Raw genomic sequence first — 22,226 nt, forward strand, 5'->3', positions numbered from 1 at the left:
CTGCAGCACACGGACAGAGGCTAACAGCACTGAACGCACTGTAAAACCACAGAAAGCAAAGCTCGCCCACAAACACAACACGTCTGCTGTCCTGAACATGCTACTACATGAAGCCCTGTGAAGACTGGACAACAGAACATAGCGGAACCCTATAGAACCACACACACTGATGCCTTCTGCAAGCAACAGACATGAAAGCGAACCAGACCTCACTGCTTGACTTACAGTAGGACTGGGATAAAGCCGACAACAGACAAATCTGAAGCTGGACCGCACGGCTGAAGCACAGTAAAAGCCAACTTAATGAACTTAAGCCTGTAGAGATACAATGCTGTACAAATCAAATATAGCACAATGAATGCCCAACTCAGACAGACGCACAACCCTTAGACAACATAACAACGTTATACCAGCTTTCCCCAGCTCTGGTACTTGAGTCTAGCCTGCAGACACACAGACAAGATGACACGCTACAGTACAATGTTAACTATTATACACTTAACTTGCTCTGAACAACTGAGCAGAGTCAGCATCGCACAAACAAGGAGACAGCAGTGGTGCTTTGGAAGAGGAGCAAACACAAACATGAAAGATGATGGACACACACAGAGTGAAAGAAAGTGGAGAACGGGTAAACAAAAGAAGAGATTTGTGGTAGAGGAGAAGGGAGGAGGGGTTGGGGGGCTGGAGGGGAAGACCAGGTCCCTGTAGCCCCAGGAGGGGTCCATCTCCAAATGCTGGGTGGGTCTTGGTGATGTTCGCTACATGGAGCTGCTCTGGCAGTGCAGGGCTAAGGTGTGGTAGGTAGGCTAGGCAGCACAGTCCACAGCAGGGACAGACGGAGACACTGAGGGAGTTTTACCACGCTCCCTCAGCCTTAGCATAGCCACTGACCCCTAACCTTTTTAAAATGTTTGACTGTATGTTCAACTTTACCTAATGGTGTTGGGTCTATGTTGGTCTTTGGTTTTAAACATCTCATCTACTCCATTTTTTTTTTTACCTCTCTCTTCCTCTATTTCTCCCTCACCTGTCTTTGTCCAGGTTTTCCTCCAGGGGGGGTTCATTGGGTGAGGGGGGCTCCCATATAGCCAGCCCCCCTGCCATCCCCGCGGGGGACAGCTCGCCCCCCTCCGCTACCAAATGGGGGTCCGAACGGCTGCTGAACAGACCTGGGAGAGGAGGGAAGGAAACACACATTTCAGATTCACCTCACTGAATACACCCTAAGTTAGGTTGGGTGTTGCTACGCTACCATGTATCCGTCCAATCAGCCTTACCCATCTCGCTGTGGGAGAAGTCTGGGCTGGAGGTCACACTGATGTGAACCCCTGAGCCCTCACTGACCTCCAAACCCTGATGGGGGGAGGATCCTGTGGAAACAGACTTCCTGTTTAATACTTGAGGAGCGGCATCAGGGGCGGAGGAGCCTCGAGAGGGGGCGAGGACGCTGGAAACCTTACGCTCCTGATTCACCTTCTCTTTATCCACTGAGAGAGAGAGAGAGAGAGAAAGAGAAGAGAAATATATGGTAAAAGGGATGACATTGAGGAGAAAAAAAACCCCGGTCAAAACAGTCAGAGGCATTTCCATGAGAGACTATGAGAGAGACAGACAGACACAGACAGGATGAGTATAGGGTAATCAGTGGATCTGTGGTGAGAGAGGAGGGTTAGTCATTCTCAGGGTGTGTGTGTGTGTGTGTGTGTGTGTGTGTGTGTGTGTGTGTGTGTGTGTGTGTGTGTGTGTGTGTGTGAGAAAGAGAGAGAGAGCTGGGCGAGATGGACAAAAATCCATGTTGTGATAAATTGACCAATTGTTTCGATAATGATAAATCAGCAATAAATCATGTTTGGAGGAGGTGCTAGAGCTGGGTGAGATGGACAAAAAGTGATAATGTGATGAATGTAACTATTTTGCTCGATAACAATAAATAGCCTACAACAATAAAACTAAACGTTTTAAAGGGACAGTTAGGCTACTTTACATTAGCGGGAGGGCTTTAGACTATTGATTTCCAGTGCCAAGTAAGTCAACTGAGATGGCAGTGGGAGCTCAAAACACTTAGCTGGTGATATTGTTGCTATATAGACAAGCAGGCTATTTGATTCATCTATCAGTAAATGTAGGCTAATTGATTCATCTATCAGTAAATGTAGGCTAATTGATTCATCTATCAGTAAATGTAGGCTAATTGATTCTTCTATCAGTAAATGTAGGCTAATTGATTCATCTATCAGTAAATGTAGGCTAATTGATTCATCTATCAGTAAATGTAGGCTAACATCCTACAACAACCTTCCAGCACTAGGCCTAGGCTACTTGATGTACAACAAGAGCTCACAGTTTAACCAATTTCACGTCCGATTCTGATGGTTATCCGCGTTTCTCCAAACATCAAATTTCAAAGTTGCACCAAACGTCACATTTCTGCAGGAATCAACTTAACGCATAGGCTATTACCGTTGCCCAAATAACGTTTTTAGAACAATCTACAGGAACATTGTATAGCAAAATCACAGATGTTTGTTTTTATCGTCCCAGCTGTAGCGTGTGTGGTCAGTCCATCTACCGAAACACCAGTGATTACAGATCATATAATCTACACCTAGACGCAAAACAGCAAGTCAACAAATCAAAAACTTGACATTCCCCTCGGATCCCCTTCCGGGTTTGATTTGGTACATGCAAACATGCATTGGGGTTGATTAGTAAGGACTAAACTATTCTAGAGATAAAGGGGTGGGGAAGAGGAGATGAAAGAGCCAGACGGTGGTACCTTCAGCCTCCACTTTAGGAAGTTTGACCTCAGCTGAAAGAAGAACACAGGGCAAGACAACGGGTTCTTTTTAATTCTACAAAGACTTTGGCTTATACAGGCACTACGGTCATTCTGGTAGACCCACTTTTGGATGGCGATCGATAATCAAACACCTGACATAGCTTATACAATATGTCATCCATTCTGTTTCTCTGTACCTTCAGTATGCAGTATGTATTTAGTAGTGCATACAGTATGTATTTAGTAGTGCATACAGTATGTATTTAGTAGTGTATACAGTATGTATTGTCTTGTTTTTTAACGATGTAAGGAAGACAAACTAATTTCCCCTTGGGTATTGATAAAGTACAATCTCATCTCATATCATGACACTACTGGTACGTACTGCTGCCAGCAATCCAGCCACCGGCGGCGCTGAGGATGTTGGGAAAACCCCCCTTCGGTTTAGATTTAGTGGACTCCTCACTCTTCTTATTCTGAGAGGGAGGAAGGGAGACAAAGAGAGAGCACATTATGACAAGAACAGTCTAATAATAGTGGATAGGTTGATGTGTGGTATGGACTGTGGACTGTGGAGTCCAGCTAGCTTCCAACCAGACAGACTCACCTTCCCAAGGGGTCTCCTGAAGAACCCTCTGGACTTCTTACTGTCAGCTACTCTGGACTTCACTCCTAGGTGCTTCATGTAGAAGGCCACTGCTGCAAAGATTGACGAACTGGAGGACGAGAGAGAGGGAGGGAGAGCGAGATCTCTGTAAAGTTAGTGGTGATAAAAGTATGAAAGTACATACTGTATAAATGCATATATATTGACATTACAATAGAAACAGTAATGATACACTATTATAGAGGATGTTAAAGGATGAGCTGTAAATAAAAAGAAAAGGCGTGAAAGAGACGGTGAGTAGGGGTGGGGTTGAGATGAGAAAAGGGGTGGGGTTGAGATGAGAAAAGGGGTGGGGTTGAGATGAGAAAAGGGGTGGGGTTGAGATGAGAAAAGGGGTGGGGTTGAGATGAGAAAAGGGGTGGGGTTGAGATGAGAAAAGGGGTGGGGTTGAGATGAGAAAAGGGGTGGGGTTGAGATATGAGAAAGGCTGGGGTGATGCTGGGTGGAGAGTTGGAAGTTTACCAGAGAGGAAAGGAGGAGTAGAGAGAGGAGCTTGAGAGGAAAAATGCAAGAGCTTTTCAAACTGAGGCCATAAGACCATAAACCAAGTCAGTCTACATCAGCCATTTACGGCAAAGTAATACAACTACAGTACTGAAGTCTGCACAACTACAGTACTGAAGTCTGCACAACGTACAACTACAGTACTGAAGTCTGCACAACATACAACTACAGTACTGAAGTCTGCACAACGTACAACTACAGTACTGAAGTCTGCACAACGTACAACTACAGTACTGAAGTCTGCACAACATACAACTACAGTACTGAAGTCTGCACAACATACAACTACAGTACTGAAGTCTGCACAACTACAGTACTGAAGTCTGCACAACTACAGTACTGAAGTCTGCACAACTACAGTACTGAAGTCTGCACAACTACAGTACTGAAGTCTGCACAACTACAGTACTGAAGTCTGCACAACTACAGTACTGAAGTCTGCACAACGTACAACTACAGTACTGAAGTCTGCACAACGTACAACTACATTACTGAAGTCTGCACAACGTACAACTACAGTACTGAAGTCTGCACAACGTACAACTACAGTATTGAAGTCTGCACAACTTACAACTACAGTACTGAAGTCTGCACAACATACAACTACAGTACTGAAGTCTGCACAACGTACAACTACAGTACTGAAGTCTGCACAACATACAACTACAGTACTGAAGTCTGCACAACATACAACTACAGGACTGAAGTCTGGACAACATACAACTACAGTACTGAAGTCTGCACAACATACAACTACAGTACTGAAGTCTGCACAACGTACAACTACAGTACTGAAGTCTGCACAACGTACAACTACAGTACTGAAGTCTGCACAACATACAATACAGTACTGAAGTCTGGACAACATACAACTACAGTACTGAAGTCTGCACAACATACAACTATAGAGCAAAACAAACTAATTGAGGAGAAAGGTAAAATAAATATAAGGCATGTATGGACTTCAATGAATCTAAGCAGGGAGCTGGACAAAACCTGTCTAGCATGCATTCACACATTGACGGAAGTGGTTCAGACACACACAGCACCGTGAAACATAAAACTCACCATTTCTCCTCGTCTGCGACAATGGAGGGACTGAAAGAGAGGAGATGAATAGATATTAAAGAGATAGAGAGAGAAAGATAAGTGGAGACATTGCCAAGTCTGTAGACTTACCGGCGGAGTCGATTAAGTGGCATTTTCCCTCGCTCTTTCTCGGCCGATTCTTAACTCTGTTTTAGGACGGTGGAATCTGAAGCGACTAAGCTTCTCCTGATCCAACTCAAATCTGACTGCAGTGATATTGTGTTCAGAGCAGAGGCTACTGAACATACTCTGATCTTTCCAACAAAAAAAGGGAAAAAATAAAACAAAGTCTAAAACAATGAGAGATGCATTAGAAGCTGCACCCAAAACAAGGCACAAGAAACTATTAACAATTGTTTTTAAACTAAAACACTGCAAAATTCTAATCTGTACAAATCTGTCCAATCTGCTTTTCTGCACAAGGCAAGGTATCAGCCGTCTACCTATCTGCAAAAGATAAGTGTGAGGTCAAGGCACAGCTGCTCTCTGGGAGTTGTCTGCAGGGGGGGCGGGAAAATCTAAGAATGCTCCAGGACAGTGGAAATTACTATTTAACTGTGTTTTAGTCTGATGCAACAAGCAGGCAAGAATATGGAAATGAGATCCTACTGTTTTTCTTTTCTATTAACATAAAGGAAGGGGAGGGGTTTCCCGGGATTCCCCAAGCCAATCAGGATGCCCCATCCCTACATTCCACTGACTGACCAATAGGAGACAGAGGTTGTGAGGTCACCATGTTGTAGCGGAGAGAAGGGGGAGAGACGGGGAGCAGCTGAACGAGGGGGAGTGTGGGATTGTGGAGGAGAGCAGAGGATTGTGTAAGTGAATCTAAATGGGCAGAATAAATGAATAACTCTTTTGTAGTTAGGAGACAGAGAGAGTTGGTTGTGAGTCAGTAACAGAGAGAGTTGATTGAGAGTCAGTAACAGAGACAGTTGATTGAGAGTCAGTAACAGAGACAGTTGATTGTGAGTCAGTAAGTTTATGATGTGTTTGACACTGCCTGCTGACAAGCTTTTCATACTTCCTCCACTGACAATACAGTAGTAACCAGAGGAAAGGGACTTATGCATTGGGCATATCCCCTTCCCCTTTGTTGGTCTCTCTCTCATAATCACTCTTTCATCCTCTCTCTTCACACTGCAAGTTAAAGAGCTGGTCTCCTGCTTTCCCCCTCACTTGTTCCAGTGTTAATTCATTGTGTCTGGCCACTGGGTCAGAGGTAGATAAATGGACTACACTGCCCCTACTCTCCCTCCCTCCCCCTCTTCATCCTCCCCCTCCCTCCGGTTGGCCGCATGCCAGGGGAGAGCCTTCCTGCCAACGTGGCACTGCTGACTTCTTATCCTTCTCCCTCCGCTTCCTCTCCTCCTCCTCCCTTTCACCCCCTCTGTTCCAATCACTGTTGTCCCTCTTTCTTTTCTCCCCAAATCAGTCTCTCTCCTCCATGTCTTTAATCATCCATCTATCCCCCTAGTGGTCCCTGTGTGTTGAACTGGTTGTGTCAATGTGTGTATTTCTGCACCATATTCTAGAAATGTCCGCTGAGGGACTGGAACTGTGATGTCTAGCGGCCCGTGATGTCATCATGATACTACACAGCATTTAATTTAATTCATATGAAACTTGCCTCCAATGAAGCCATGGGAGGTTTAACTTAGCTAATTAGACTGTACCTTTATCGATAAAGCTACATAAAAAGCTACACGCCATGTAGTACTGCATTATGACAGTCAATAATCCACCCCAGCCGTCCACTCACTGGATCTCAGACATTTTGTCCAGCAGGGTCTCTGCCACGGCCTTCTCCTTCATCTCCATGGGGATACGATCGGTGGGGTAGTGAGACTCCACCTCCAGCAGCTCTGCCGCGTTAGGGGTCATACCCATCATCCTCTTCTGCCTGAGGGGGGCACAGCAGGAAGTATCCCTTTAAGTATGTACATCTCACACTGTATAACTGTGATCAGTCTGACATTATCGCTGAGGGCTAGTTGGTACACACGTGTGTATGGGGAGAAACAAGAGAGTTTGTGTTTAGGGCAGATACTATTTTAACCCAATATTATCACTGGTGAGTCAATAGGTGCTGTTTCACTGGTTCCATAGATATGGCTGATTTTGACCAGGTCACTGCTGGTTCTATGGATGTGGGTGTGTCACCTAAAGTCTTCCAGCTGTCGCAGCACCTCTGGGGCCTGAGCCAACTGGACATCCTGGACAAACTTCCTCTGCTGCTCCTCACTGAGCAGGTCTGGTCTGGTACGGTCTGAGACAGAGAGATTACATACACACCATTATCCAGATAATGCTGAGTAGACCAGTGGTGGAATAGCAGTGTGACGGCTGCATTATCTAAAATGATAAGAGAACGATCGTAGGAGGGCTTACCCAACTCAAACGATACATTGTGAGGGATTTGCACTCTGAGAATCTGTGTGGGTTGAAGAGGAGGAGGGAGAGAACATTTAATTTGACATCATGATAATATGCATCACACTGACTTCTACAACAACATTTGTACAGAAATCTCAAAAAATACAGTACACCACAGTCACCACCAGATGTCACTTGAATACCAATAAAACAAAATGCAGGCAAGAGGAAACTTTGAAAACAAAAGTACAATTTCTACTCCATGAGTCTCTCTCTACCTCTGAATGTTCCAATACATGTATCCTTTTAGAATAGAGAGGGAGTGTAAAACAGAAAAAGAGCTATAGAAAAAGCAATTCTTCCCAAAGGTCATTCCCACGACCTGAACAGGAAGTAGTTTGTCAGCGTGAGAAAGTGTGACACACTGAGTAGAAAGAGAGAGAGACACACACACAGGGCGAGAGGAAGAGGGTTACAGAGGGTTACAGAAGGTACAGCTGGACAAACGGCCAGTACCAAGAAACCAGAGGAAGTACGGTACAGAACAGTGAGGTGCCATTCTGGCTCTGGGCTCTATAGTCGCTTCTTGGCTCCCTGTGTTTCTTGCACTTACAGCACTCTTGTCCAGGAAGCTGTTGTAGAACTCCACAAACTGCTTCTTGGTCTCTTTGGTACTGAGGTTCTTAAAGAGGTCAGCATGGAGGTAACATAACTGGGAGGGAGGGAGAGAGAACAAGAAAGATAAAAATTAGGAAGGGAGCTAAAAGATGTAAGTACCACACACACAAACCATTTTCTATAACACTATTAGGTAATTTGCGTGGCCGTGTGCAGACTTTCTACAGCACATTGTGACAATGTGGAGGACAGATAGTCTGGTGTGTATTAAAATACAGGTGCATCACTAGCTACAGGGACAGGCAGGGGGAGGTAGGGGGTCAGGGAGAGGGGTGAGGAGAGGGAGGCTGTCTGGGCTGTGGAGGGGTAACAGTACCTGGGTGGATCACGGTGTCTGCATGCAGAATAAAAGGGAGAGACAGGCATGCTTAATATCACTGGAGATACACAGAAACACAGCTACACATGGAGCAGACAGACCCTCATCACACACTAACATGGACATAATCACCCACACACACCAGACAATACATCACCATACACACACACACACACACACACACTGTAGTTCTCACCAGGGAGGAGCAGTCGAACTGCAGGATGACGTGCTGAAGGAAGACCAGCAGGTGGGTTGGCCGACTCTTCACTAGCTCTATACTGGTGAAGTGACTGCTGTGGTCATCCACCGTCTGGGATGGAAAGAGAGAGGGGGGGGGTTTGAAACAGTAGATATATTGAGGGAGAGGTGAGGAATAGAGGAGAGAAGAAAGAGAAGGTACAGAGTGAAGGACAGATTAGATAGAGGACATTGGTGGACAGGGAATGGAGTATGTGAGAGGGACAGATTAGATAGACAGGGAATGAGGAGGAGAAGGGTAGAGAATGGAGTATGTGAGAGGGACAGATTAGATAGACAGGGAATGAGGAGGAGAAGGGTAGAGAATGGAGTATGTGAGAGGGACAGATTAGATAGACAGGGAATGAGGAGGAGAAGGGTAGAGAATGGAGTATGTGAGAGGGACAGATTAGATAGACAGGGAATGAGGAGGAGAAGGGTAGAGAATGGAGTATGTGAGAGGGACAGAGAGAAAGGTCAGAACAGATATGATCATTCATCAGTCTATTGTTCGCTACAGTTCATTGTCATCAGGGAGTTACTCACGGGGTCCAGATCATTCTCAAAGTCCTCATCCTCGGCCCCGATGATGCTCATGGCTGGGTTAGCTGAGCCCCAAACGCTCCCCCCTACAGACAGACACAGTTAGACCACTGAGCCCCAAATGCTCCCCCCTACAGACAGACACAGTTAGACCACTGAGCCCCAAATGCTCCCCCCTACAGACAGACACAGTTAGACCACTGAGCCCCAAACGCTCCCCCCTACAGACAGAGACACAATTAGACCACTGAGCCCCAAACGCTCCCCCCTACAGACAGAGACACAGACCACTGAGCCCCAAACGCTCCCCCCTACAGACAGAGACACAGTTAGACCACTGAGCCCCAAATGCTCCCCACTACAGACAGAGACACAGTTAGACCACTGAGCCCCAAACGCTCCCTGCTAGAAACAATATGATTGGGTCAATAAACCTAAAATTATCGGACACCGACTATACCAATCACTTATCGGCGGCATTTTTCTGATATGGTTCATCACAATAAGTAGCCTATACCAGAGAAATGTGAAGTTTGAAATGAAATAAGTTTGCTAATGTGGGTGATTGATAATGGGACAATTGATGGCTACAACCATCAAACTAGTAGTTAATATTATAAACTTATAGTTATATTTATTGTCATCGCATCAATTCAGACAATTTATTGCAATGTGGATTTTTGGCACCATGAGGAGACAGAAAAGAGAGAGAGGACATTACATCATCTGACAACACCACAACCTGCTGAGTGACACTACGAACGTCAACCCACACCAACCTCGGCCTCACCCACCACACACACACACACACACACACACACACACACACACATACACGAAGATGAGGCAGGAAATATATATAGGCTAGCCCAGGGTTAGGCAACCCTGGTCCTGTTTTTAGTTTAACTGACCTGGAAGACCAGGTGTGTTGATTTTAGACTGAACTGATCAATGAGGTCAGTTGGTCAGGTGTGGTGCCTAGTTGGAACAAACTCCTGCAGCACCTGTGGCACTCCAGGAACAGGGTTGCCTACCCCTGGCCTAGCCTATAGGACCCCATAATCATACTGCTAAAGCCTTGTTCACACTGCAGGCCTTAATGCTCAAATCCATTTGGTTTTTCAAATCCGTTTTAGAATACTGACTGTCCAAACAGCAAGTTACGAGCGACCAAATCAAATGTCAGCTAATGACTGCTGTCTGAACACACATGGCCAAGCTAGTTGTCATAGTAACCACTGGTGTGTGGCAGTGGTGTAGCAAAGATATGTATAACTAAACCAAGATAGACCACAGCCTGTCGTTTCAAATGGAAACAAATGAGTCATAGTGGGCAGAACAAGCACAAGCTAGCAAGATCCCATTGGCTTGTTCTAGCATACATTTGCATATTTCCGATACGTAACGCCTACTCTGAAGTGTGCGCGTGCAATAACTCAATTCACCTTTTCACTTGTTCTAAACAATGCCATTTTTTGGAAACTTTAGCAAAGGGTAAAGTCTGGAAAACTTAGTCCACTCTGTTTGCAAGAGATTATAGTTTTGGAACAGAAAACTCTATTGAGATCAAAGGTTTAATCAATGAGAAAATTTGCAGAATGTCGGCCAAAATCCATCTCGTTCCACCTTCTCCCACTGCCGGCCACTGGGCTTCCTCTCACTGCCATATTTGGTAGTGAGTGGGACCGCCAAGTGGATGCTTCACATTTATACATCCGCTGAAATATCTGTTTCATTGTTTTATCTGTGGGTGTACTCTGATTGGTGGTGGTGCTCGTGTTTCCTATCACTCAGAAGTTATGTAGCAAGTTAAAGTGACAACAATGCCTGCCATGGACGTTTCCCAGTTGCTATGAGTGTTCAAAATCATAGTGTAAGAACACTTAAGCCCTCAAAAGGATAGGACGGTCCAGCTTTCAAAACAAGTCCTTTTGGCTAGCCACAGCAGTCAACTAACTAGCTAGGTAGCTGTTAGCTTTCTCACACATTCATTTATTTGTAAACAATTAACAAGCTAGTTAGTTACCACATGTTCTTGTGAAACTGTCAAGATATGCCAAATAACAGTCTAAAAAGCACTTGAGGGCAAATAAATCAGATTTGACTGTTCAGACAAGACGCATAGCACCTACGAAGATGGTTTGAAATGTGGCTTGAAATTGGCTGTTGAAATTGCAGGAAAAAGAACATATTCGAATCAGATATGCCAAGGTCCAAAGCCAGGAGTTGGGGGGAGTCAATTCAATTCAATTCAATTCGCTTTATTGGCATGACGTAACAATGTACATATTGCCAAAGAGTCTACTACGATTAGAGTGTTCTGATAGAGTATATGGTAAGAGCTTTTTTTTTGGGGGGGGGGCACCTATCCTGTGTATGTGACAATTAAACACATTTTATTTACACTGGTTAGGGAGGGGGGTAAACCCTGATTAGGGAGGGGGTGAACCCTGGTTAGGGAGGGGGGTAAACCCTGGTTAGGGAGGGGGTAAACCCTGGTTAGGGAGGGGGGTAAACCCTGGTTAGGGAGGGGGTGAACCCTGGTTAGGGAGGGGGGTAAACCCTGGTTAGGGAGGGGGTAAACCCTGGTTAGGGAGGGGGGTAAACCCTGGTTAGGGAGGGGGTAAACCCTGGTTAGGGAGGGGGGTAAACCCTGGTTAGGGAGGGGGTGAACCCTGGTTAGGGCCTTTGCTTGCTTATCACGACAGGTCATTACTGACGCAATTGACTGCAAGAAAATAAAGGGGCCCAATTTGAATTCTCCAATCAATTTTTGGAGAATGACTAAATATCTAGTGCCATTAAAATCCTGGAGTGTTTGACTAATTAAGTAGAATCAAGGTGCTTTCTGCAAATTACAAATTCTTCTTCCTCCAGGCTCCTCTGAAACATTTAGATTTGGGGTCGTAGCTTGGAGGGAGTTAGAGAGAGGGATAAATATTTTAACCCAAGGGAAACAGTTGGACATGCCTTGCCAAAACCCAGTTTAGAGCTGAGCATTCAACAAAAGTGTAACTAAGCCTGAGCCAATAATGCCCTGAGGGAGAACTCATGACAGTCAGTGACGGCTAGGCCTGTCCAGGAACAACCCCACCCCTTGGACTCTACCCTTAGACCCTAGGTTACACCTTCAGCTGTAGACTGTAGGAATGGAATACGCTACACCAGCAATAGCATCTGCTAAATATGTGTATGTGACCAATAACATCTGATTTGAATTGATGTAGTCTAAGCAATCTGGCAGAAGCTCAGAACCTAAACCCATTTCGAAAGTAGAGCCAGATTACCATTTTGCTTACACATACCCAACACAACTTCAGATCTCCAAACACAGAAGGGGTAGGGGCTAGGAATTGTTTGTAGACCAGAACCTTTGCAGAGGCCCCTCTTCCCCAGTAGTGAGTTAGGGGCAAGTCCATGGTAAGGGAATTAAACAGAGATTTCAGATTTTTCACTTTAAACAAAAACCATTGATTTCAAAGTTTAACCAGCCGTACAACTCAATGCACAATGACTGCTTTTAACAGTTTCCACTTCAAATTGTGCAAAAACACACTCACAGGAAGAACTGTGCAGATACAAAGTTTGGTCAAATAATACAACTGAGGGAGATTTTACCGTAATTCTGTTACCAAACTTTGTATCTGCACAGTTTTCCCCAGGAGGCATAAATGTATTTTTTTTTATTGTGTCAATTGTTCAAAGTAGTCCTTGTGCATAGAGTTGGTTTGTTAAACTTTGAAATCAATTGTTTTTGTTTGGCATACATTTTTAAGTGAAAAATGAGAGTCTCAGCATAATTCCATTACCGTGCAATTGCCCTTAAGTCACAGGAGTGGACCCCCGCCCTGCATTCATCCTCCAGGCCACAGTAAATCAGGCTCCTAGAAGCCACCGGGGAACAACCTGCCAATCACAGCAGCACCATTGTCCAGCCCCGAGTCACATCACCACTGACAAAATCTTAGAAACGCCTGTGTGTGAATGAGGATGTGAGCGGGTGGGTGTGGGCCTGTGTGTGAATGAGGATGTGAGCGGGTGGGTGTGGGCCTGTGTGTGAATGAGGATGTGAGCGGGTGGGTGTGGGCCTGTGTGTGAATGAGGATGTGAGCGGGTGGGTGTGGGCCTGTGTGTGAATGAGGATGTGAGCGGGTGGGTGTGGGCCTGTGTGTGAATGAGGATGTGAGCGGGTGGGTGTGGGCCTGTGTGTGAATGAGGATGTGAGCGGGTGGGTGTGGGCCTGTGTGTGAATGAGGATGTGAGCGGGTGGGTGTGGGCCTGTGTGTGAATGAGGATGTGAGCGGGTGGGTGTGGGCCTGTGAAAGTGTAAAAACAAATTGTAGAAAGAGTACAGTGTAGAAAGAGTGCAGCGTATCTAGATGACGTGAGGCGCGATAGTAGCAAATGTGTGTTGAGTTTGAGAGTGAGGTTAGGTAAGTGACAGAGACTAAAATAGCACATTGTCTTGTAAGGAGAAGTGGTGTTGCTGGTATGAGTTCAAAGAGGCTTTAGAGGTCAAGAAGGAGAGAGATGGAGTTGGAGGAGGACATGTGGTCATTCACAGTCATGTGTAGAGGTAAGTCAATCAAATGTGTTTATAAAGCCCTTCTTACATCAGCTGATATCTCAAAGTGCTGTACAGAAACCCAGCCTAAAACCCCAAATAGCAAGCAATGCAGGTGTAGAAGCACGGTGGATTGGAAAAACTCCCTAGAAAGGCCAGAACCTAGGAAGAAACCTAGAGAGGAAGCAGGCTATGAGGGGTGGCCAGTCCAGTAAGTAAACCAGGGAACTGAGTGGAATGCACAAATGTGCACAAACACACACACAGAGTAGGGTGAAATAATCCCACACACCTTCCCCTCAGCTCCACACATAACAACCATCACTGTTAGTAGCCTGAATCAACCAATGCCCTGGCTGCACTTACTGTGATCTTGTTCACCACACACGTCTGCCCAATGCTATGTGCAATTAGCCTGGGGACGAGGTGGCATGTGAAGTAACACCGCTGCAGCAGCCCATCATTTACCCAACCGTACAGTTACATCACCATGGCTACCACAGAGGCTGAACACACTGCTGCCTGGTGGAACTATGACATGCTGTCACATGAAGTAGTATCCCCCACTGCAGACAGTGTTGGGATACTATAGCTTCAATCTGAGAGGGTCCCTTCTACTCTCCTCTCCTGACATACTGAACATTCCACAGCATGGCACCAGACTACACCAGTCTCTGCCCCTTCTCATCTCCTTGACTTGTCGTCCCCTTCCCTTCCCATCGCGACACATGAAAAGGGCTGGATGGGGCTGTTCTGACAGTGGGGAAAGGGTGAGAATCTATTACAGACTATTGGGACGTGACTTGGTGAGGAACGGAGAAAAGGAGAGGAAGTTGATTCAGGCCATTTTTGGGACATGGCCCAGAAGAGTAGGAGCCCTGGAGCTCCCAAGGAGGCAGCTGTGCTACTCCTCCCACGCTCCCCTCCACCTCCTCTCCCTCCGCCTCCTCCTCTCCCTCCGCCTCCTCCTCTCCCTCCGCCTCCTCTCCCTCCGCCTCCTCTCCCTCCGCCTCCTCTCCCTCCGCCTCCTCTCCCTCCACCTCCTCTCCCTCCACCTCCATTCTTCAATAACTCAGCATGTTATTAGAACTCAATAGGTGTCAGCTGGCATCAGTCTATTGATATCTATCAGGCGCATGTGCCTCTGTACGTGTGTATTATAAAGCACCTGTTACAACTCCTATCTCCATTTTTCACTTCAAACACATTCATATTATATGGTTATTCAACATGTTTTGTTTTACAGCATTTCTTAGTTCCACCAGGCAGGTAGGTCAGTGTGAGAGAGTTGTATTAATAACCACTGAGTCACTGTTACACCAGCTCTAGCACCAAGACCACAATCCCCATTGTGTAACCGTTTGAGCAAACAAACACCCACCATGTCACCATTTACACAACCAATAAGAACGCAGGACACTGAGGGGCCAAACGATGACCTCACCCCACTGTGAGCTTCTTCACTGTCCATACCACAGTGGGAGGGGCTGATACCTGTCAATCAAGCTTCTTCAATGACAGTCACATTACAGTGACTGTCAGTCAGAGCAGTTTGTGTCAGGCAGTCAGAATCAGAATAGGAAGGATCATAGAAATTGTAGTTGTATGGTGCCTGCCAATCCCAGTAAGAGTAGAGCATCACAGACCGCTGGAGTTTAGGTAATGTCAGAGCCAACTGGTACAACACTTTAGAGGGATGAAGCCTTAGACAGACCCTTATGCAGTGGTGAAAAAAGTACTCAATTCTCAAACATCAGTAAAAGTAGAGATACCTTAATAGAAAATGACAAGTCAAAGTCACCCAGTAAAATACTACTTGAGTAAAAGTCTAAAAGTATTTGGTTTTAAATATACTTAAGTATCAAAAGTAAAAATAATTTCAAATTCCTTCTATTCATTTAAAAAAATATATGTTTTATTGATGGATAGCCAGGGGCATGCTCCAACACTCAGACATAATTTACAAACAAAGCATTTGTGTCCAGCCCCCAGCCCCCTAGTTTTAAGTTCCTCAGCGTACACTTCACGGACAAACTGAAATGGTCCACCCACACAGACAGTGTGGTGAAGAAGGCGCGACAGCGCCTCTTCAACCTCAGGAGGCTGAAGAAATCTGGCTTGTCACCTAAAACTGTCACAAACTTTTACAGATGCACAATTGAGAGCATCCTGTCAGGCTGCATCACCGCCTGGTACGGCAATTGCACCGCCCTCAACCGTAAGGCTCTTTAGAGGGTAGTGCGGTCTGCACAACGCATCACTGGGGGCAAACTACCTGCCCTCCAGGACACCTACAGCACCTACAGGAAGGCCAAAAAGATCATCAAGGAAAACAACGACCCGAGCCACTGCCTGTTCACCCCGCTATCATCCAGAAGGCGAGGTCAATACAGGTGCATCAAAGCTGAGAGCGAGAGACTGAAAAACAGCTTCTATCTCAAGGCCATCAGACTGTTAAACAGCCATTACTAACATAGAGTGGCTGCTGCCAACATACAGACTCAAATCTCTGGCCACTTTAATACATTGAATAAATGGATTTAATAAAAGGTATCACTAGTCACTTTAAATAACACCACTTTAATAATGTTTACATATCCTACATTAGTCATCTCATATGTTAATACTGTATTCTATACCATCTACTGCATCTTGCCTTGGCCGCACGGCCATCGCTCATCCATATATTTATATGTACATATTTTTATCTCACCCTTTTAGATTTGTGTGTATTAGGTAGTTGTTGGGAAATTGTTAGATTACTTGTTAGATATTACTGCACTGTAGGAACTAGAACAAGCATTTCGCTACACTCGCATTAACATCAGCTAATCATGTGTATGTGACAAAAAAATATTTATTTGATTTAGTGAGTCCGCCAGATCAGAGGCAGTACCAGGGACCAAGGATGTTCTCTTGATAAGTGTGTGAATTGGACCACTTTCCTGTCAAAACATAGCGAGTACTTTTGGGTGTCAGGGAAAATGTATGGAAAAAGTACATTATTTTCTTCAGGAATGTGGTGAAGTAAAAGTTGCAAAAATATAAATAGTAAAGTAAATACCCCCAAAAAACTACTTAAGTAGTACTTTAAAGTATTTTTACTTAAGTACTTTACACCACTGCCCTTATGTGACTGGTGAGAGTCATATAATACTGTATAAATAAAAGCAACAAAGAGAACAAGGGTTGTACTGTATCTATCAATCATAGAAGCCAGTCTTTCATCCCATCTGAAAACATAAAGTAGGTGCATTTCTAAGTACCAAACATCCATTAATTGTGTCAGCTTAGGTCACTCTTCACCCCAAACACCCGGTCCCGCACAATAGCCTGTGTCTGGTCCCCTGTGCTATGACAGCATGGCCCTGAAATAGAACAGAGCCCTAAAGGCAGCTAGCTGTGTTTGTGCTCTTTTTATCTGGCCTTCTCATCAGGCTGGGCTTCATTACACTGAATGAGTCAGAGCTTCTCTGGGGTCCTACAGCCCTGGCCTGGCTCCGAGGGGGTGTCCCCAGAGGCGCCTGAGTAAAAAAGGAGCAGAAGGCACACAGACAGGAAGTGGGTGTAATTTCCTCAGGAAACAATCATAGCCATTTCCTGTTTGACCTGTCTGCAAGAGTCACGTCGAGAGATTGAAGAAGAGAGATGAAGAAGAGGGGGGAGAGAGAGAGAAGGAATGGGGCACAAAAAAAGAGAAAGAAAGCTAGAAAGAAGGATGGATCATGGCAGAGGAGAACAAGGTCAGGGGTCCGATTAAGAAGTGACACCCTTTTCTTTATTTGACCTGTGCTCATCACCTCTGTCACTCAGAGGAGGAAGTTGGCAAATATTACATGAACGAAACCAAAAGAAGAAAGATGACTGAGAAACAGAGAGAGGAGTCGAGGTCACGTGGGTAAAACTGAGATAAGGTCTGAGAAGCACAGTGAGACCCTAGTACTGCTCACTGCCATGATGTGTGTGTGTGTGGGGGGGGGGGGTATGTATCAAATCAAATGTTATTTGTCACATGCTTCGCAAACAACAGGTGTAGACTAACAGTGAAATGCTTACTTACGGGCCCTCCCAACAATGCAACGGTGAAAATGCGACTCCGGGGAGTTCCTCTGTCCAGTGTCTGTTCTTTTCCCCATCTTAATCTTTTCTTTTTATTGGCCAGTCTGAGATATGGCTTTTTCTTTGCAACTCTGCCTAGAAGGCCAGCATCCCGGAGTCGCCTCTTCACTGTTGATGTTGAGACTGGTGTTTTGTGGGTACTATTTAATGAAGCTGCCAGTTGAGGACTTGTGAGGCATCTGTTTCTCAAACTAGACATTCTAATGTACTTGTCCTCTTGCTCAGTTGGCACCAGGGCCTCCCACTCCTCTTTCTATTCTGGTTAGAGCCAGTTTGCGCTGTTCTGTGAAGGGAGTAGTACACAGCGTTGTACGAGATCTTCAGTTTCTTGGCAATTTCTCGCATGGAATAGCCTTCATTTCTCAGAGCAAGAGTAGGCTAAGGAGTTTCAGAAGAACGTTCTTTGTTTCTGGCCATTTTGAGCCTGTAATCGAGCACACAAATGCTGATGCTCCAGATACTCAACTAGTCTAGTCTAAAGAAGGCCAGTTGTATTGCTTCTTTAATCAGAACAACAGTTTTCAGCTGTGCTAACATAATTGCAAAGGCATTTTCTAATGATCAATTAGCCTTTTAAAATTATAAACTTGGATTTCCTAACACAACGTGCCATTGGAACACAGGAGTGACGGTTGCTGATAATGATAAAAAAAATGTAAAAAGCAGTTTCCAGCTACAATAGTCATTTACAACATTAACAATGTCTACACTGTACTTCTGATCAATTTGATGTTATTTTAAATGGACAAAAAAAGTAATTTTCTTTAAAAAAAAGGTCATTTCTAAGTGACCCCAAACTTTTGAACGGCAGTGTATATTACTCAATATCAACATATTAAATCACCTAAGATAACTAGCTACTAGAACAGTTTACTGCCTGGCCTTGTAAGTATGTGTAGGGTTAATCAGTACATTTGTTTACATAGCAGAAAATAGTATTGGATAAACAGAGATTGTCATTCACAATTCAACATACTATAGTAGCAGACTCTGGACCTAAATGGATGGACGTTCCAAAAGAGAGAGATATAAGACAGAAGAAAGAACCTAGAGAGGCAAAGGAGATGAGAATGAACGAGCAAAAGGAGAGGGGGGGAGAGAGAGAGACAGAAGTGTCAGGAGGATGTGTGATAGAAACAGCTGCGCTGAAGGTGGTGTGAATATGCCCTCCTACCACATCCTCTCTACCCATCCCTCCGCTTCTCTCGATCTCTTTCTTCCCTCCCCGTACTCTGTTCTCCCCTCTCTCTCCACCTTCAACTCAATAATCTTGGTTGGTATGGCCACTAGAGGTCGACCGATTATGATTTTTTTCAACGCCGATACTGATTATTAGAGGACCAAAAAAAGCCGGTACCGATTAATCGGACGGTTTTTCAATGTATTTATTTATTTATTTATTTGTAATAATGACAATTACAACAATACTGAATGAACACTTATTTTAACTTAATATAATACATCAATAAAATCAATTTAGCCTCAAATAAATAATGAAACATGTTCAATTTGGTTTAAATAATGCAAAAACAAAGTGTTGGAGAAGAAAGTAAAAGTGCAATATGTGCCATGTAAAAAAGCTAACGTTTAAGTTACTTGCTCAGAACATATGAAAGCTGGTGGTTCCTTTTAACATGAGTCTTCAAATATTCCCAGGTAAGATGTTTTAGGTTGTAGTTATTATAGGAATTATAGGACTCTCTATACGATTTGTATTTCATATACCTTTGACTATTGGATGTTCTTATAGGCACTTTATTATTGCCAGTGTAACAGTATAGCTTCCGTCCCTCTCCTCGCTCCTACCTGGGCTTGAACCAGGAACACATCGACAACAGCGTTACCGATGTAGAGGAAGGGGAAACAACTACTCCAAGTCTCAGAGCGAGTGACGTTTGAAACGCTATTAGCGCGCACCCGGCTAACTAGCTAGCCATTTCACATCGGTTACACCAGCCTAATCTCAGGAGAAGATAGGCTTGAAGTCATAAACAGCGCAATCAATGCATTGCGAAGGGCTGCTGGCAAAACATTTTGAATGAATGCTTACGAGCCTGCTGCTGCCTACCACCGCTCAGTCAGACTGCTCTATCAAATCATAGACTTAATTATAACATAATAACACACAGAAACACGAGCCTTAGGTCATTAATATGGTCGAATATGGAAACTATAATCTCGAAAACAAAACGTTATTCCTGTTACATTGCACAATCTTCACTGTTATGTCATAATTACGTAAAATTCGAGCAAATTAGTTCGCAACGAGCCAGGTGGCCCAAACTGTTGCATATACCCTGACTGCGTGCAATGAACGCAAAATGACACAATTACACCTGGTTAATATTGCCTGCTAACCTGGATTTCTTTTAGCTAAATATGCAGGTTTAAAAATATATACTTCTGTGTACTGATTTTAAGAAAGGCATTGATGTTTATGGTTGGGTACAGTCGTGCAACGATTGTGCTTTTTTCGCAAATGCGCTTTCGTTCAATCATCCCCGTTTGGCGAAGTCGGCTGTCTTTGTTAGGAAGAAATAGTCTTCACAGTTCGCAGCGAGCCAGACGGCCCAAACTGTTGCATATACCCTGACTCTGTTTGCAAGAGAAGTGACATTTTCCCTAGTTAAAAGAAATTCATGTTAGCAGGCAATATGAACTAAATATGCAGGTTTAAAAATATATACTTGTGTTTTGATTTTAAGAAAGGCATTGATGTTTATGGTTGGAGCAACGTGTACCTAAGCGATTATATGCAACGCAGGACAGGCTAGATAAACTAGTAATATCATCAACCATGTGTAGTTAACTAGTGATTATGATTGATTGATTTTTATAAGATCAGTTTAATGCTAGCTAGCAACTTACCTTGGCTTCTTACTGCATTCGCGTAACCTCGTGGAGTGCAATGTAAAGCAGGTGGTTAGAGCGTTGGACTAGTTAACCGTAAGGTTGCAAGATTGAATCCCTGAGCTGACAAGGTAAAAATCTGTCGTTCTGCCCCTGAACAAGGCAGTTAACCCACCGTTCCAAGGCCGTCATTGAAAATAAGAATGTGTTCTTAACTGACTTGCCTAGTTAAATAAAAAGGTCTAAAAAATATATCTATTTTTAAAAATCGGTCAAATTGGCATCCAAAAATACCTTTTTCCGATTGTTATGAAAACTTGAAATCGGCCCTAATTAAATCGGCCATTCCGATTAAATCGGTCGACCTCTAATGGCCACTCCAATACAGCCAAGCCACTCATGACCGGAACAGTAGAGCCAATTACGTCATTTAGCAGCCATTACACACTGGCTAACATAAGACTAGCAACTCAAAAAGTCCTCAGCCCTAGAACACCAGTGGTGTGTTAAATCCCCTGCATCTCTTTCTGTCCCGATTTCCTATCCATTAGAGCCAAAATATACTTCCATACCCAACAACTCCTTGGCATTACTTTCCCTACCCCCTGTTTTTCTCTCGCACTCTCCATGTAAGTGGTCACTGTTTCCTGCTTTATGGAAACATTGGATAGACGAGGGCCAATCGACTGTCATGGAACGGGTTCGCATTGAGCCTCCCGCCTATTTAACTGCTTCCAAATGTGTGTGTGTTGGTGTGTGTGTCTGGATAGTAGGGTAATTGCGCAGGCCAAACACAGAGGCCTTTGATTACCATTTGGGTTGTGGAGAAACATTCTCATTCATTCAGAAGGGGTGTATGTGTGTGTGTGCATGTGTTGACAGGACACGTTTTACCACCCCTATGTCCAGCGGTGGCTGATGATGACTTGAGAACTGCAGCACATAAAGCAGCTATGTCCGGCCAGAGTGCTGGAAGAGCTTTCCCAGAATCCCAATCTGGGCTGGCTCTGAACATGGAGATAGCAATACCGCCGCCCAACAGACACGCCCCTCCATGACGGTACGGCCCACATAATGCACCAACCATGCAACACAGTCCTGCTGCATTCATATCCTCCATCTTAACTTAGCTCTGTTACCGAGGCACCATAAACCACATACTGCAGGTAGCATCATTATTGGACATTTATTACATTTCTCAGTGAAAATGGCCTAATAATTAATATCTTCAGATTTAGTCATACAGCTCTGTCTCCCCCTGTTCTAACCAGACTTTTAGAAAATAATGTGTATACAACTCATTCAGAGTTGTAAATGTTAAGATAGTGTCCTAACCCCTCTCGTTGTTTACATTAGTAACCTCATCAGCCCTGCTGCACTGTCAACATGGATGGTCATTTGAGGCTGCTTGCTCTCGTGATGGTGGTGTGTGTGTGTCTAAACCTCCACTTATCCCACCCACCCCTATCCCTCTCTCTCCATCCATCCCCAAGAGTAA

At 44.5% G+C, this 22,226-nt stretch overlaps 1 protein-coding gene across 4 annotated transcripts in view; it reads right to left on the bottom strand.

Annotated features, from left to right (window-relative positions):
• The window catches only part of LOC115183490 (rho guanine nucleotide exchange factor 1), a 57,558-nt gene that overhangs the window by 28,490 nt on the left and 6,842 nt on the right, over positions 1-22,226 (bottom strand). For 3 of the 4 annotated variants that reach the window (XM_029744708.1, XM_029744702.1, XM_029744724.1), the window contains exons 2-13: positions 9,199-9,281; positions 8,612-8,725; positions 8,032-8,130; positions 7,434-7,476; positions 7,206-7,311; positions 6,805-6,945; positions 5,022-5,051; positions 3,390-3,498; positions 3,168-3,258; positions 2,780-2,812; positions 1,281-1,490; positions 1,031-1,172 (exon numbers count right to left, since the gene is read on the bottom strand). In XM_029744708.1, the coding sequence (XP_029600568.1) occupies positions 1,031-1,172; positions 1,281-1,490; positions 2,780-2,812; positions 3,168-3,258; positions 3,390-3,498; positions 5,022-5,051; positions 6,805-6,945; positions 7,206-7,311; positions 7,434-7,476; positions 8,032-8,130; positions 8,612-8,725; positions 9,199-9,249 (1,169 nt within the window). In that variant the 5' untranslated portion in view covers positions 9,250-9,281. The remainder of the gene's footprint in view (positions 1-1,030; positions 1,173-1,280; positions 1,491-2,779; positions 2,813-3,167; positions 3,259-3,389; positions 3,499-5,021; positions 5,052-6,804; positions 6,946-7,205; positions 7,312-7,433; positions 7,477-8,031; positions 8,131-8,611; positions 8,726-9,198; positions 9,282-22,226) is intronic. The other variant, XM_029744717.1, reaches the window with a different exon arrangement.

This window comes from Salmo trutta, chromosome 3 (assembly GCF_901001165.1).
Source record: "Salmo trutta chromosome 3, fSalTru1.1, whole genome shotgun sequence".
Taxonomy (NCBI): Eukaryota; Metazoa; Chordata; class Actinopteri; order Salmoniformes; family Salmonidae; genus Salmo; species Salmo trutta.